General features: G+C 41.5%; 1 protein-coding gene across 2 annotated transcripts in view; it reads right to left on the reverse strand.

The window, feature by feature from the left end:
• Positions 1 to 12512, reverse strand: part of LOC110835722 (uncharacterized) — a 38113-nt gene that overhangs the window by 18763 nt on the left and 6838 nt on the right. The window contains exons 2-4 of one of the 2 annotated variants that reach the window (XM_087355171.1): positions 8310 to 8404; positions 6539 to 6629; positions 3816 to 3955 (exon numbers count right to left, since the gene is read on the reverse strand). In XM_087355171.1, the coding sequence (XP_087211297.1) occupies positions 3816 to 3955; positions 6539 to 6629; positions 8310 to 8404 (326 nt within the window). Of the gene's footprint in view, positions 1 to 3815; positions 3956 to 6538; positions 6630 to 7173; positions 7239 to 8309; positions 8405 to 12512 lie in introns of those variants that run through there. The other variant, XM_087355172.1, reaches the window with a different exon arrangement.

Consider the following 12512-nt stretch of genomic DNA (forward strand, 5'->3'; position numbering starts at 1 on the left):
TGGTGCTTTCTAGCGAGAGAAAGTGATATCATATGAACAATAAATAATTTCAGCATTGTCAATATAAATGTTAATGGAAAGGGAAATTCGAAAACAATTAGTTAATTCCAAATATTTCAACACGTCGGAGAAAGTGATTGGTCATTAGAAAGTGTTAAGTAGGGTTGCATAAGGGCAGGAACATCGTGAGAACGTCTTGATGAAAACGGGACTTCGGAGAGTAGCCAGAACACACAGGTTGTGTAAATATTTGGTTTTTTGAAAGCGACTGGAGGGAAGATTCCTGTCAACGGAACTTTTAATTTGCAGAACTTAAAAAACAACTCCGAGCCGTGCTTACCTTGGAGAGACGAACTTAAAAGATTAACAGGCGATCTAATTGGCGTGACTTCATCTTTCTTATTATTATTATTATTATGTCGAAGAAGTCATCCATGTTTCAGGAACGTTTATCACAGTGTTCACAAAATCCTGTTATTATACTTTATCTCCACAACTTATTTCCGATTTTTTTTTTACATTTTAGTATTATCTTCTCATCTACGACTAAAGAAGACGTAATATCTTTTGAGACATTTTTTTCTGATTCGCCACATCATGCTTCATGGCCCTCGTTTCTTCGTTTAATCATCCTCGAATAGTCTCTGAAGTCCACAAATGTTACGTAATTTTCTCTATTCTCCTTTTATATGTGGAGTGTAAAAATGTGCTGCTGTATAGACTAAATTGTGATGTGTCGAGGTCACTCTTAATTTAGGAACTAAATGTCTTCACTTCTTTAGCATTTGGCTAAGACCTCTTTTATTTCCCAGTTGACAGACACAGTAAGTAGTTGGTTTGAAGTTTTAAAATATGTGTTTTCATTAGTCATACCAACACCAGAATTCTGTACAGCAGAAATTCGACTGTTTCTGGACAACAAATATCTTTCGTGATAAGGAACAAAATCCGCATTTCGTTATATGGACAGTCAGACTTACGTGTAAGAAGGGAAGAACTGTTCTGTAAGGCTTCAGATCCATCCATCATGTTTGTCTATTGAAAGATCAACACATGAAGATCCAGCACTGGAAATAACGTTTTCAGATCGCGTTTTCATTTCCCATAGCCTCAATATTACGTGAAATGTGACCATGACGTAATAGCTGCCTTGCGTACTTTTTTAGGCGAAACCGTAACTCTAACAATTAGTGGCGTAAGTACAACGCCTCCGTATTGCTAAAGAACAGACATGTCTGTTCGTCAACTTACCCTACAGGTCAGTCTACTTATAGAAACTTGTTTTCAGCGTAGAATTTTATTTTCGAACAGCGCAAATTTTAACGCCATTTGAACACAAATATAACCCAAGGGGGAAATACCCGCTTCGGATGCAGGTACAGACTGGAGGATGATATTAAAATGGATCTTAATAAAATAAGTGTGGAAGTCTAGTGCTGGATTCGTCTTGCTCAGGATAGGGCCGAGCAGTGCGAATGCGTGATAAACTTCTCAGTTAAGTGGATACAGGAAGTTCTCGGCTTGGAAAGCAATAGATTTACACTGGCGTATGATCTGAAGCTTTCACGGCGACTTAGTGTAATGAATTCTTCTCGTGCTACCAGCCGTGTCAGGTGGTTGAATGGAGAAAACGCCTACATTTCGAGAAAAAATAATTTTATGTAGTAGCCTATCTGAGGAATGAAAAATTTAAGGATCCTTGTTCTGTGAACGCTTTTAGTGGTTCCTGACACAAGCAATGGGCCTGTCACTCTTATAATTTCAGCAAAATAAGTTAAAATAGGCCCACATTAAACGCTCAGTCGTGAAAGAGATTTTTGTTCAATTCCACGGCAGGGGTGGGATCCAAGACCAGGTCAGTTTTGGGGCCAACTTAGCAGCCTCTGTCCAGTGTGTATCGGGGATAAGACGGCTGGAGCCTGAAACTCACCACCCACTTCCATGTAGTACGAAGGTTAAGAATGTGTGGAGTTCGTCCACCATCTCTATAAACCTTTAAGACGTGATGCAGGGACACGGGTATAGAGTCTTATTTTATATGTTATTTGCACCGAGTACTTAAAAATAAACGAGTTATGGGGAGTTTGTGTCTGTCCGTACGTTTAATTTCTAATAATATTGAATGGATCTTGATGAGATTTGGTTCTACAGACCTAAAGTGTAATCTGAATAAAAATTTACTTGGATATTATCCATCGTCTAGTAGTAAAACGTAAAACGACGTTTCGGAGATGGGGCTCTATCTCCGTCTTCAGGTTCCTACTCAGTTGGGCCCACTAGATAGATAGGGATTAGCTCTATCTAGTGGGCCCAACTGAGTAGGAACCTGAAGACGGAGATAGAGCCCCATCTCCGAAACGTCGTTTTACGTTTTTTTACGTTTTATTACTAGACGATGGATAATATCCAAGTAAATTTTTATTCAATTGACTCCTCACCATCGTCAAGAAGTTTTAGATTTGATATAAAGTGTAATCTGTCAGGCAAGTTTAATTTGGGTTCGTATCTTATAACGAATGGGCCAGTTACTGGAAGTGAAGCCCGAATTGGATTTTATAAGATCACAAACGGCAGATCTGGAAAGGAAGTGACATGTACGAAAAAGAGTAACATTTATTTGAATAGTTTTTTTCAGAACGGTTGACATTTAAAGAAATGACGCGAAACATATTTTCAGACTTTGCAGTTTCATGAGCGTTGTAACATCTGCAGAAATTGAAACACCACTGCCAGAGAAGAAAGAACCTTCTCTGGTCTGTAACAGTCTACGGTAGCTCGTGTGTGTCTGGAATATGAAATTTCCCTTCAAATGCTTCTTTAATTTCTTCGTCCGTCTTTCCACTTGTAAGCAAACAGAAGACCTCAATATTCTGCTCTGATGTTAACGTAATAAAGGGGTTTGGTTGATGAACCTACGTGAATTATACGTATATATGTTCCTTTCGTTAAATTACAGGTGTTTTAAAGTTTTCAAATATCACGGACTCTGCATATGCCAGCACTCACGAAGCAGAACGTCAGATGTCTTATTTTTATGTTGGTTCCATTTGTTAACAACGTAGTCTGTGAGAAAAGTCCGATTGCTGTTTGAGAGCAGTGATTTTAAAGATTTAACTACCTTCCGCATAGAAAATGAGAGAAACAAGAAATGCATAGAGCATTTTGAGGAGAGCACCTTTTGGAAAATAACCATTCTAAGACCGACATGGAAATTAGTTATTGTAATGGTGAAATGTATTTTCATTGAACTTTTAATGTTATTTAGGGGAGCTTTGGCCTTTGAATGTGTACAGCAGAAAGTATCCGTTTCTGCGTCTCTTCCACTGTCCCCCCAAACTCCCTTTCTCTATCTTTTTTGAAGGATTACAACCAATATCCATGGAGAGAATAAAGAAAGTATCTACCTAATTCGTATGGCACGACATACTGTTGTCCGTTTATCTTAACGGTGGACAGTTATCTCCAGTTTAAACAAGCGTCATATGTTTCTCGTCTGACAATTCTTTTGAAGCAGAAGACGGCCTCAAGTGTCTCGAATGTGTTTCCTTGTCCTCCAGAGCTTCCACTTAACAATTACAGAATTTCCTTTCGTGTGCTAAAAATGTCTATTGATAATGGCAGTGAGGACGACTCTTTGCAATTAAGTTATTTCTTCCGGTGAAATGCCTTTACTCGTTGTTTAAAGGTTTATAAATAGACTAAATTATTTTTAAGAACTTTGGGAAGAGCACGACAACCATTAGCACAAATTAGGCGTGTTTCATCATCTGCCATTATTTCGTTTGATTTGCATTGCTTAAAACGAACTCACTCACCGTCACTGTAGCTCGCTTGCAGCAGACGCCTGAACGGACTCCCCCTGGTGCCCCATTCGGGGTGCCTCACGTTGTTGCAGGACCCATCCAGATTGCGGTATTTGCTGGGAGGGCAGATCGTTTTGACATCCGGACACAACCTGTTTGCGGGGAGTTGCAGATTACTGAGCGGTACGGCAACGAAACTTGCTTAGTTAGGTTAGGTTAGGTTGGGTTAGGTTAGGTTTGGTTAGGTTAGGTTAAGTTAGGTTAGGTTGGGTTAGGTTAGGTTTGGTTAGGTTAGGTTAAGTTAGGTTAGGTTGGGTTAGGTTAGGTCGCACGGCGTCAGTCTTCGAGCGGACACATGCTGTTCATTTGTTTTGTTTGTTGGTTTAACCAGTTGATCTTTGTAATGGTAAAGTGTGGTGTTTTCTTCGCGGTACGGACTGAATTCTTACGTAATATTTATACGAGCTTCGGCTTCAAAGGGGTAATAAATATGATCCCAAAAGCTTGCTTTGTATTTCCTGTCTTGTTTATGTGAACTCAGGAGCGTCGTTATTTTATTTGAGAAATGCCCGTAAAATGAGATTTTAATTCGGGCAACAGTTAAACAAAGAAAGAAGTGACAACAGCTTGTAACTGCCGTGTAAAGTAGTAAGGCGAATTGTTCGTAGAATTTCACACTTGAATTGTCCACCGACTCGCAGATTTACGAATTCCATCTGGTGCATTTTGGTTGCTCAAATCTTATTTTCAAATGCGCAGGCCTCCATTAACAGAAAGTTGTGTCATGATTTTTATGTACTACAATATCTTAAATTCACGGAGGAACCCGGCAGAGCGAAGTATATTATATCGAGGAATATTACTTCAATTTGAGCCAGTGCAATCAACTTACGGTCCACTCTATTTTCGTGTTGATCTTATTTTGTAAGTTTTCTTTACTCAGATCTGTTACAGTCTTTGTATTTTATTTTAGCATCCGCTCTACATGCTTACCCTATTCTAATTTTCGCAAAAGAACAATGTGCATTCGATATTGAAATTACTCCATCTTTTATAGATCTCGACGTTTCAATAGTGTGTTCATAATAACCGGCCTCTGGTCCCTCTTCTTAGCTAAGCGAATCCACTAACCTAACCTATCCCATTTATTTAACATACATATTAATATTGTTGTCTTGCCCCCTCCCCTCAGGTAAACACGTGACGAAACAAATAGAGAGCGACAAGGAAATAAAGACAAGAAATCGAAAGAAATCGAAAGAAAGGGCTGTCCTCAGAAGGACAACGCAAAGAGACGGCGCTTTGTATACGCCAACTGCGCGAAATGGAAAGTGCCGGTGTTTACTTGTCCACCTTCAAGTGGGAAGTGTGTGCCACAAGACACAAACTTTCACTCCCGTCGCTCCATCAACTGGTATCGAGACAAAAACGGAAATACCTAATTCTTATTCCTTTTCACGCGTAATACTAACGGCGTCCATTGCTGATGAGGTTTGAGGTTCCCACGGCGAAGATGTCGATGTTCGTGTTCTGGGTTATAACGTCATGTGGACAGGTAGGTAGACACTAAAGTTCTGGAGGAACATACTGTCCGCATCTTCAGCCCTGATGGAGGAAGTATGTTCCTTCAAGTCTCTTATATATCTGCCAGAAAGTCCACACGACGTCGCGACCCGAAACACCGACATCGATATCTTGGCGATGTTTAACATTTTGAAGTAAGTGCACGTTGCACTTGCTTTAATAATCAGCTGTACTGCATTTCCCCCCGCAAATTGTATTTCTGGGGTTTGGTGCGAGAAATGCACTGAGATTTAGGCTCATGCGCCATTCTTATTCGTGGCGTATGCACATTTTCGGGATTTCTAGTAGTAAAAGCACTGTCTCCCTTGAAGGAACTTTCTCTGAACTGGGAAGTGTTCAATTTGTTTGGTATTCTTGGTTTTGTTTTCTATTTTATAGGCCAGAGTACCAAACTCGTGGCCTGCGGGTAGCATACGGCCCAAATCAGTTGCCAAATTGCAGACGAGCTGTGGCCCCAAACACATACGAAGTAACTACTTGAGTGACGCTGTTTTTAATGTTTAATCTCGGTGTGCTGGCCTAGGACACGTTCGACACAGCCCGGTTTCAACATAATTGACCACAAGTTGAGAAACACGGGATGTCTACTTGCATTGCAGTCTTTTCCTTCAGAACAGCGAAGCCTTTTCATTTGTTTCTGTTTCATTGTTCTTCGCCATAGAAATTTGTTTCCTTTCTGACGTAATTCAGAGTAAAACTGCCTCGTTCCACTTTCAGCGTTTTCTTGTATTTGGTGGATATGAATAATGATTAACCCTCACTTTACGCGTTCCGTACTTCAAAAATCAAAGAAACATTTAAGGTAATCCTAATTCTAAATTTTCCCCTGTGTCCATGCACCACTCTATGAAGGAATTTAAGTGACTGAAAGAAATAGATCCACGCAGTCTTAGCATCCGCACAGAATGGTGGCGAGTGGTTAGATTCAAGCTCCAGCCGCTTTAACCCCGCGGAAAGAGTCCTATTGGTTAGGAGACCGCGTGGGACTCATAACCGTCCGGATGCTGTGCCGGGAATACACCTCCCCCTACACGCTTATGTCATAGTGCTTAGGCACAGGGGAAAATTAGAATTTCCTTTTTCACAACCAAATAAACTTTGCACTAAATTCAGCATCGTTAAATAATCTGCTCAGAAATCATGTGCCTTACCCTGCGTATGGGTTCTTCTCATATTTCTCCGCAAGTATTGCGGCTCCCACGCGCATGCGCAGATCGTGTTCTAGTAAACCCGACAGGTAGTCTGAAACACAGGAGGAATACACAGTTATTACAAGTTTAGTAGTTGCTTAATAACCTACCGAGGGTCAATTGACGTCTTCGGAAGAGCCCTTGGTTTGACTTGCATGGAACAGGGTGTTTAATGCATCCCTTCCATGTTTCCACAATCTAATATCTGCAAAGTTTTATAATGTATGCGTATCGCACTTGTAGAAATAGTAAAAAGTGCAGACGTTTCGTAGAAACCTGCTGCCTCCTTTTTTATTTTCCAAGAGTTATCATAATGTCTATAAGAATATTAACAGCTCACGAATTTTAATTGGCCACGATAGTGTGAACAAACTGTACCTTATAGTTAATTCGAACCATCACTCATAGAACCTGAGAAAAGGCAATGTTACTGCCAAAATTTACACTGAAGATGGAGATGGCAGGTTGTTCCGAAATACTGGTTAGTTTTCTACCAGTTCGACACCGGCCAATACCCAGAGGGGACTGCAGTAAGTACGGCCCTTTCTTTTGCTTTTCAACTACTAGGTGAAATTCCAGGAGTGCCTGTAGAATACCTGGCAAACTTGAAGAGCGAGTTTACTACGTCGCATGTACAGACGGCCATATTTGTTTCAGGACACACAGACAAGGGTCCGACAAGAACTATTTCGTGTTTCGCTCGGAGATTGGTGAGTACAAAAATTACTGTTCCCCCCCCCCCCCCCCCCCCCGATGTTTGTAATATGTAGATTATATGTTGCCATGGAAATAACAGTAACAATTAAGCTCCCACGAATAACAGAACTGTTTCCTAATCACCTCGCGTTAGCCATCAGTTAGTTAGCTGTACGCGTACTTAAAATTCAAATTGGCCTAAGTACATTAGTTCCCGATGAATGTGTTACTTCCTTACACCAAAATGAGGCAGACAGTTCCATATTCTAAACGCTTTGTGCTTATTCCATTTTCTATCTCTTATTTATTCCTTCCTGTAAAAGCGGACACGTACGAGTTCTCGTTCCTTTCAAATTTTCGACTCGTGGTTTGTAACTTAAGAATGTTGGTGGTTGATGTTTTGCGACACTGACATCCTGCGGCAGACGTAAGTTCTGTGATTCAGGAACGGCAGCCCCAAACCTCAGAAGTGTGTCTGTGACGGTAAAAGCACACAGCAGAAATTCAGCGGGTTAGGTTAGGTTATGTTAGGTTAGGTTAGGTTAGGTTGGGTTATGTTATGTTAGGTTATGTTAGGTTAGGTTAGGTTGGGTTATGTTATGTTAGGTTAGGTTAGGTTGGGTTATGTTAGGTTAGGTTGGGTTAGGTTAGGTTATGTTAGGTTGGGTTAGGTTATGTTAGGTTATGTTGGGTTAGGTTAGGTTAGGTTAGGTTATGTTAGGTTGGGTTAGGTTAGGTTATGTTAGGTTAGGTTGGGTTATGTTAGGTTAGGTTGGGTTAGGTTATGTTAGGTTATGTTAGGTTATGTTAGGTTAGGTTAGGTTGGGTTATGTTATGTTAGGTTATGTTAGGTTAGGTTAGGTTGGGTTATGTTAGGTTAGGTTATGTTAGGTTGGGTTAGGTTAGGTTATGTTAGGTTATGTTAGGTTATGTTGGGTTAGGTTAGGTTATGTTAGGTTAGGTTAGGTTATGTTAGGTTGGGTTAGGTTAGGTTATGTTAGGTTAGGTTGGGTTATGTTAGGTTAGGTTATGTTACCTGTCACATTAAGTTCCAAGTCTGCAAACTGCCTCTTCCTTTCCGCATCTGAGGCTTGGCCTGCGACGGTGAGGAGAGCCGCGACGCTGCAGACACTGCAAAACAAAGGACGACGTTAAACCTGGTTGAGGCGAGAGCAACTTCTTGCTTAGATCCTCGTGAAAATTCAGTGCGTTCACTGACGAAGTTAAACGTAAATGTCCCTTCTCTGCTCCCCGGCAGGAAGTACTACGACGTAGGTAATTTGATTTAATGTTTTCATGTGGCGATATTTGACTCGTATCTGAAAAAGTTTTATAGCGATTGGCGGTGAGTCACGCGTTACCAGGCAGGAACAGGGAAGTGACAGTGGCGTTCAACTTCATTAGCGAACGCGTCGTATATAATCTACATTTCCAATTAAACATTTCACGGTGTGGTAAACGTTTAGGCCTGAATAAATACAAACATAATTTACATTGGACCTAGATAGTTCAGTCATTGTGTTGACTGTTACGAATGCGTGGAGCTATGCAGTCACTCCCCAATACAGCTTCGTGGCGTGGTACATAAAGAAGCTTGCTATTTGTATGATATTTTTAAGAGAATAGGCTTTCAGCAATGAAGGTCAGTGAAGGTCGCAGGCCTACAAATTCCACCGATGTTCCTTGCAGAAAGTCTAGAAGGTCTGCGTGATACGAAATGAGAGGTGTGTGTTTTGTATCAACAGATGCGTATCTTGTTGGTCCACATGTTGATTGATTTGCTCCAGTTTCTGAGAAGACGTTGTCACGATTGGAGAACGGGGAACCACGACCTCGTGTCGCCTGCAGTGACTGGAACCGTTTCAACGTTCACTGCTTTACTATCGGTGCCGGATTTGAAACTGCCCTTTATCCTTTGAAGTCGAAGCTCGTGTAAATAATATTTAAGAATTCAGTCCGTCCCACCAGCAAAACCCTCAATCGGTCACATAACCCCCCCCCCCCACCCACCTCAAGTACAGACCCCTTCAGGCCTGCAGCTTTCTACAATGTATTTACATAACACTCCCCTGCCTTTTCTAGGTGAAGGTTAGGTTCAGTGTTAATGTGAGAAAGTTGGTACGCGTGCAGGTATTTCCTGAGGAGCGTTTCAACACGTCTCGCTTGCAGACCAATTCACGCATTGTGTCTTAAGACAACTCATCGCTATTAATTTCATAATGTTCTTAGCTCAGACTGCGTTAAGTGAACGCAGATAGGAATGTCGTCCGTGTCCCCGCTTGTTATAACTTCGAAATCACTGCACGGATTTCCATGAAATTTATTACTGTAGATCTGCATTAAGTGTTGAAGATGGGCGTCTTCTGGTTTGTTGAACCGTGTGGTCTGGCAGAAGTTTACCGACGTTTCAGGGGTGCTTTCCGTCACCATCATCTTTACCTTATTACAAAGCACATCACCAGTTAGCTCCCGGAAAGTTTTCGAACATTTGTAAGATTTTACGTTTTCGCGGTGAAACGAATACCGATTATATTCTGGGCTGGTGCACCGTGCGGTATTTCTGGCTGCTTGCCAACGCTTCAGAGGATCGTGTTGCCCTGATGATGGAGGCAGCAAACTCCTCCGAAACGTCTGTAGACTTCTACCAGACTACACGGTACGACAACCCAGAAGACAGCCAAACGCTGTTCCTCGCGCTGATTGTGGATCAACTCTCTCCGCTCACTGTACCCGTTCTGTCCAGTTTTCTCTGTAGTCAGACCTGTCTCAATCAACTACTGCATTCCAACACTCGTCGTGCTATCTCTTGGTTACCTCCTCAGCTCTTCCAAGAAATGTCATTACATTTCTTTTCATCTCCCTCCCCACGTGTCTAATTCAGTTCCTGGACACAATTCTTCTTTCGCTCATTACTTGCGTCATTTCGATTTATTTATTTTATGGTTTGCTGGAAATGTTCGTAACATTTTACGATGTTTTACGTGTTCTGTCTACGGATTGTGTCAAGTGTCTCTCCGTCCGCATGTTATATCTGTTAAAGTATCCTAAATATCTGTATTCTGTTCGGTGTTTGGGCCCAGTAATAACAGTTGAAGCTATCAGGCCAAATTAATTTTGTTTTTTGTCGGTGTAGCAAAATCCCGAATTAATGTGGAACTTAAAATCGAGCTTTATTGATGTCCGTGTTTTTCTTCTGGGTATTACCGTCATAGGCGCCAACGTTGCGAAAAAGCAAACTGCTCACTTTAAACCCTGAAAGTGGATCTAGCTGTGAATCCACGCGGCGTTACAATCCGAAATCACTAACATCGATACGAAGTAACGCGTTTCTTAACACAAGAGTGGTGAAATGTCGGTAGGATATTAGAACCAAAGATGATGATGGTGAGGGCAAAACATGTAGAGCTCTTGGAAGAGATGAGAATTAATACAAAAATATTGGTTACAATGCCTGGAGAGAACGGACACTTGGAAGACCTAGTAGTAGATTAGAGAATAAAATGGATCTGAAGGAAACAGTTAGAGAGGGTTTGGACTGAATTAATATGAATCAGAATAAAAATTGTGAACACTTTGTGTTCCTTCTTTGACTAGCTGAGCGACTCTCAGTTTCTCAAAATGAGTCTATTCAATGGAGTGAATGAGCAAGTGAATTAATTAGTGACTTATTAATGTAATTTTTGGGAGCAATATTTAGCTCAGCGGGATGCATCTGACTTGGGTTCCGCAGAATCTGCTAGCCTCGTTTGTGTAGATTAAGGCAGTTTAAATAAAACAGACAGCAGAATTTATTTTTAAAAGCAGTGACTTTCAGACGTGAAGAACTCCTAGTCACTGCACTTAGGCTGCATTAAGTTAGGTTATATTTGAAGAAGATGATACTGTAAATCAGTCGATCAAGACTGGAGTCATTGTCCTGACTGACGCTTTGCCCCCCCCCCCCCCCCCCCCCTGCTAATCCTGGGTATCAGGGTCTCAACCCAGCACTTACTCTCCCTCTCTAACAAACACTGACTTAAAACCCAATGCTCATGGCAGTATGTTACCTAAGTATGTACGTGTGTAGTGTAATAATATCAATGAATGCAGTTGCCTTGCCAACTGGAGCACACGCACACGCAACAAGTGCGTGTCCCTCGGCTTCCTTGTGCCACGGGTGTTTTCTGTCAGGTCAGCAACCATCGGCGCACGTTCTGGAATCCTCAGGGGCTACTACGTTCCTCTGTGTACCGGACTGCTGGCTGGTAGTCGTGTTAAGTGCGTATTATTGTCCGATTCTTAAAACCGAAACTGGAATGCGTGGACAGATTTCAGTGAAACCCTACAATACCAGATTTATTTAAAATCCATTTAACCGTCGGAATGTTACATGCGTACAGAAGGACGGACGGGCTAGAGCAATTGTAATGGGCTTTCATCAGGGATGAGAATGCCACCAGAAAACGTCGTCCCGCTACCAATTTCTTTACCGCACGTCTGACGTCTTACGATATGAGATTTAACGGCGATCAACGCCGCGAGAAGCCGAGGACTTACTTTCGGTATTACTGTTATATTGCAGTCTCACGTTTTGCTTCAAGGCCCCTGGGAGTGGCGCTGTGTTTTACGTGATGAAGCCGCTAAGACATTCCTTATCCACACAACAGTTCGGTTTCAAATTCAAAATGTTGTGTGTACTTTACATACAGTTCTTAAGAAAAAAAACATGGAGATGAAGTTTCCCGACACCTGGACCCCAGTCTCTGTTCCCGTGTGCCGCCAACTGTGATTCAGACATCCTAATGATGCTGCCAGATTATATTGCGTTTTTTGTGGACACGTCATCTGCCTTCGCGTAAGGAAGCTTTGGTCACTCAAATTCAGTTTTAATCTCAAGTCGACGCTGGAGCTACTGAGCGTTTCTCCTTTCTCTGGTCGACATCTTCATGAGTGCACTCCGTTTTCTCTGTTTAGTGATTGCGGTCTTCTGTTATTTAGTCGCTTGATTTCCACATTAGGCATTATTTTCATTCGTACTTTCTTAAAAACTCCATGAAAGTAATTTCTATAAAGATCCGCTCCCAGAAAAAGAAAACAGATAAACAACTGAAATGTTAGCAAATTAATAGAATGGTCGCTTTGACAACCTGCCTTCTAGGCGAAATATATATTTGTCTTTATGGCGATAACTGTCGAAGTATTTTAATTATCGAGACGAAGTTTGATGTGGTGACATTATTAACCATAATTTAATATAGAC

The sequence above is a fragment of the Zootermopsis nevadensis genome, unplaced genomic scaffold (genome assembly GCF_977971745.1).
Source record: "Zootermopsis nevadensis isolate Lab colony 2312 unplaced genomic scaffold, Znev_1.0 Znev_ptg000024l, whole genome shotgun sequence".
Taxonomy (NCBI): Eukaryota; Metazoa; Arthropoda; class Insecta; order Blattodea; family Termopsidae; genus Zootermopsis; species Zootermopsis nevadensis.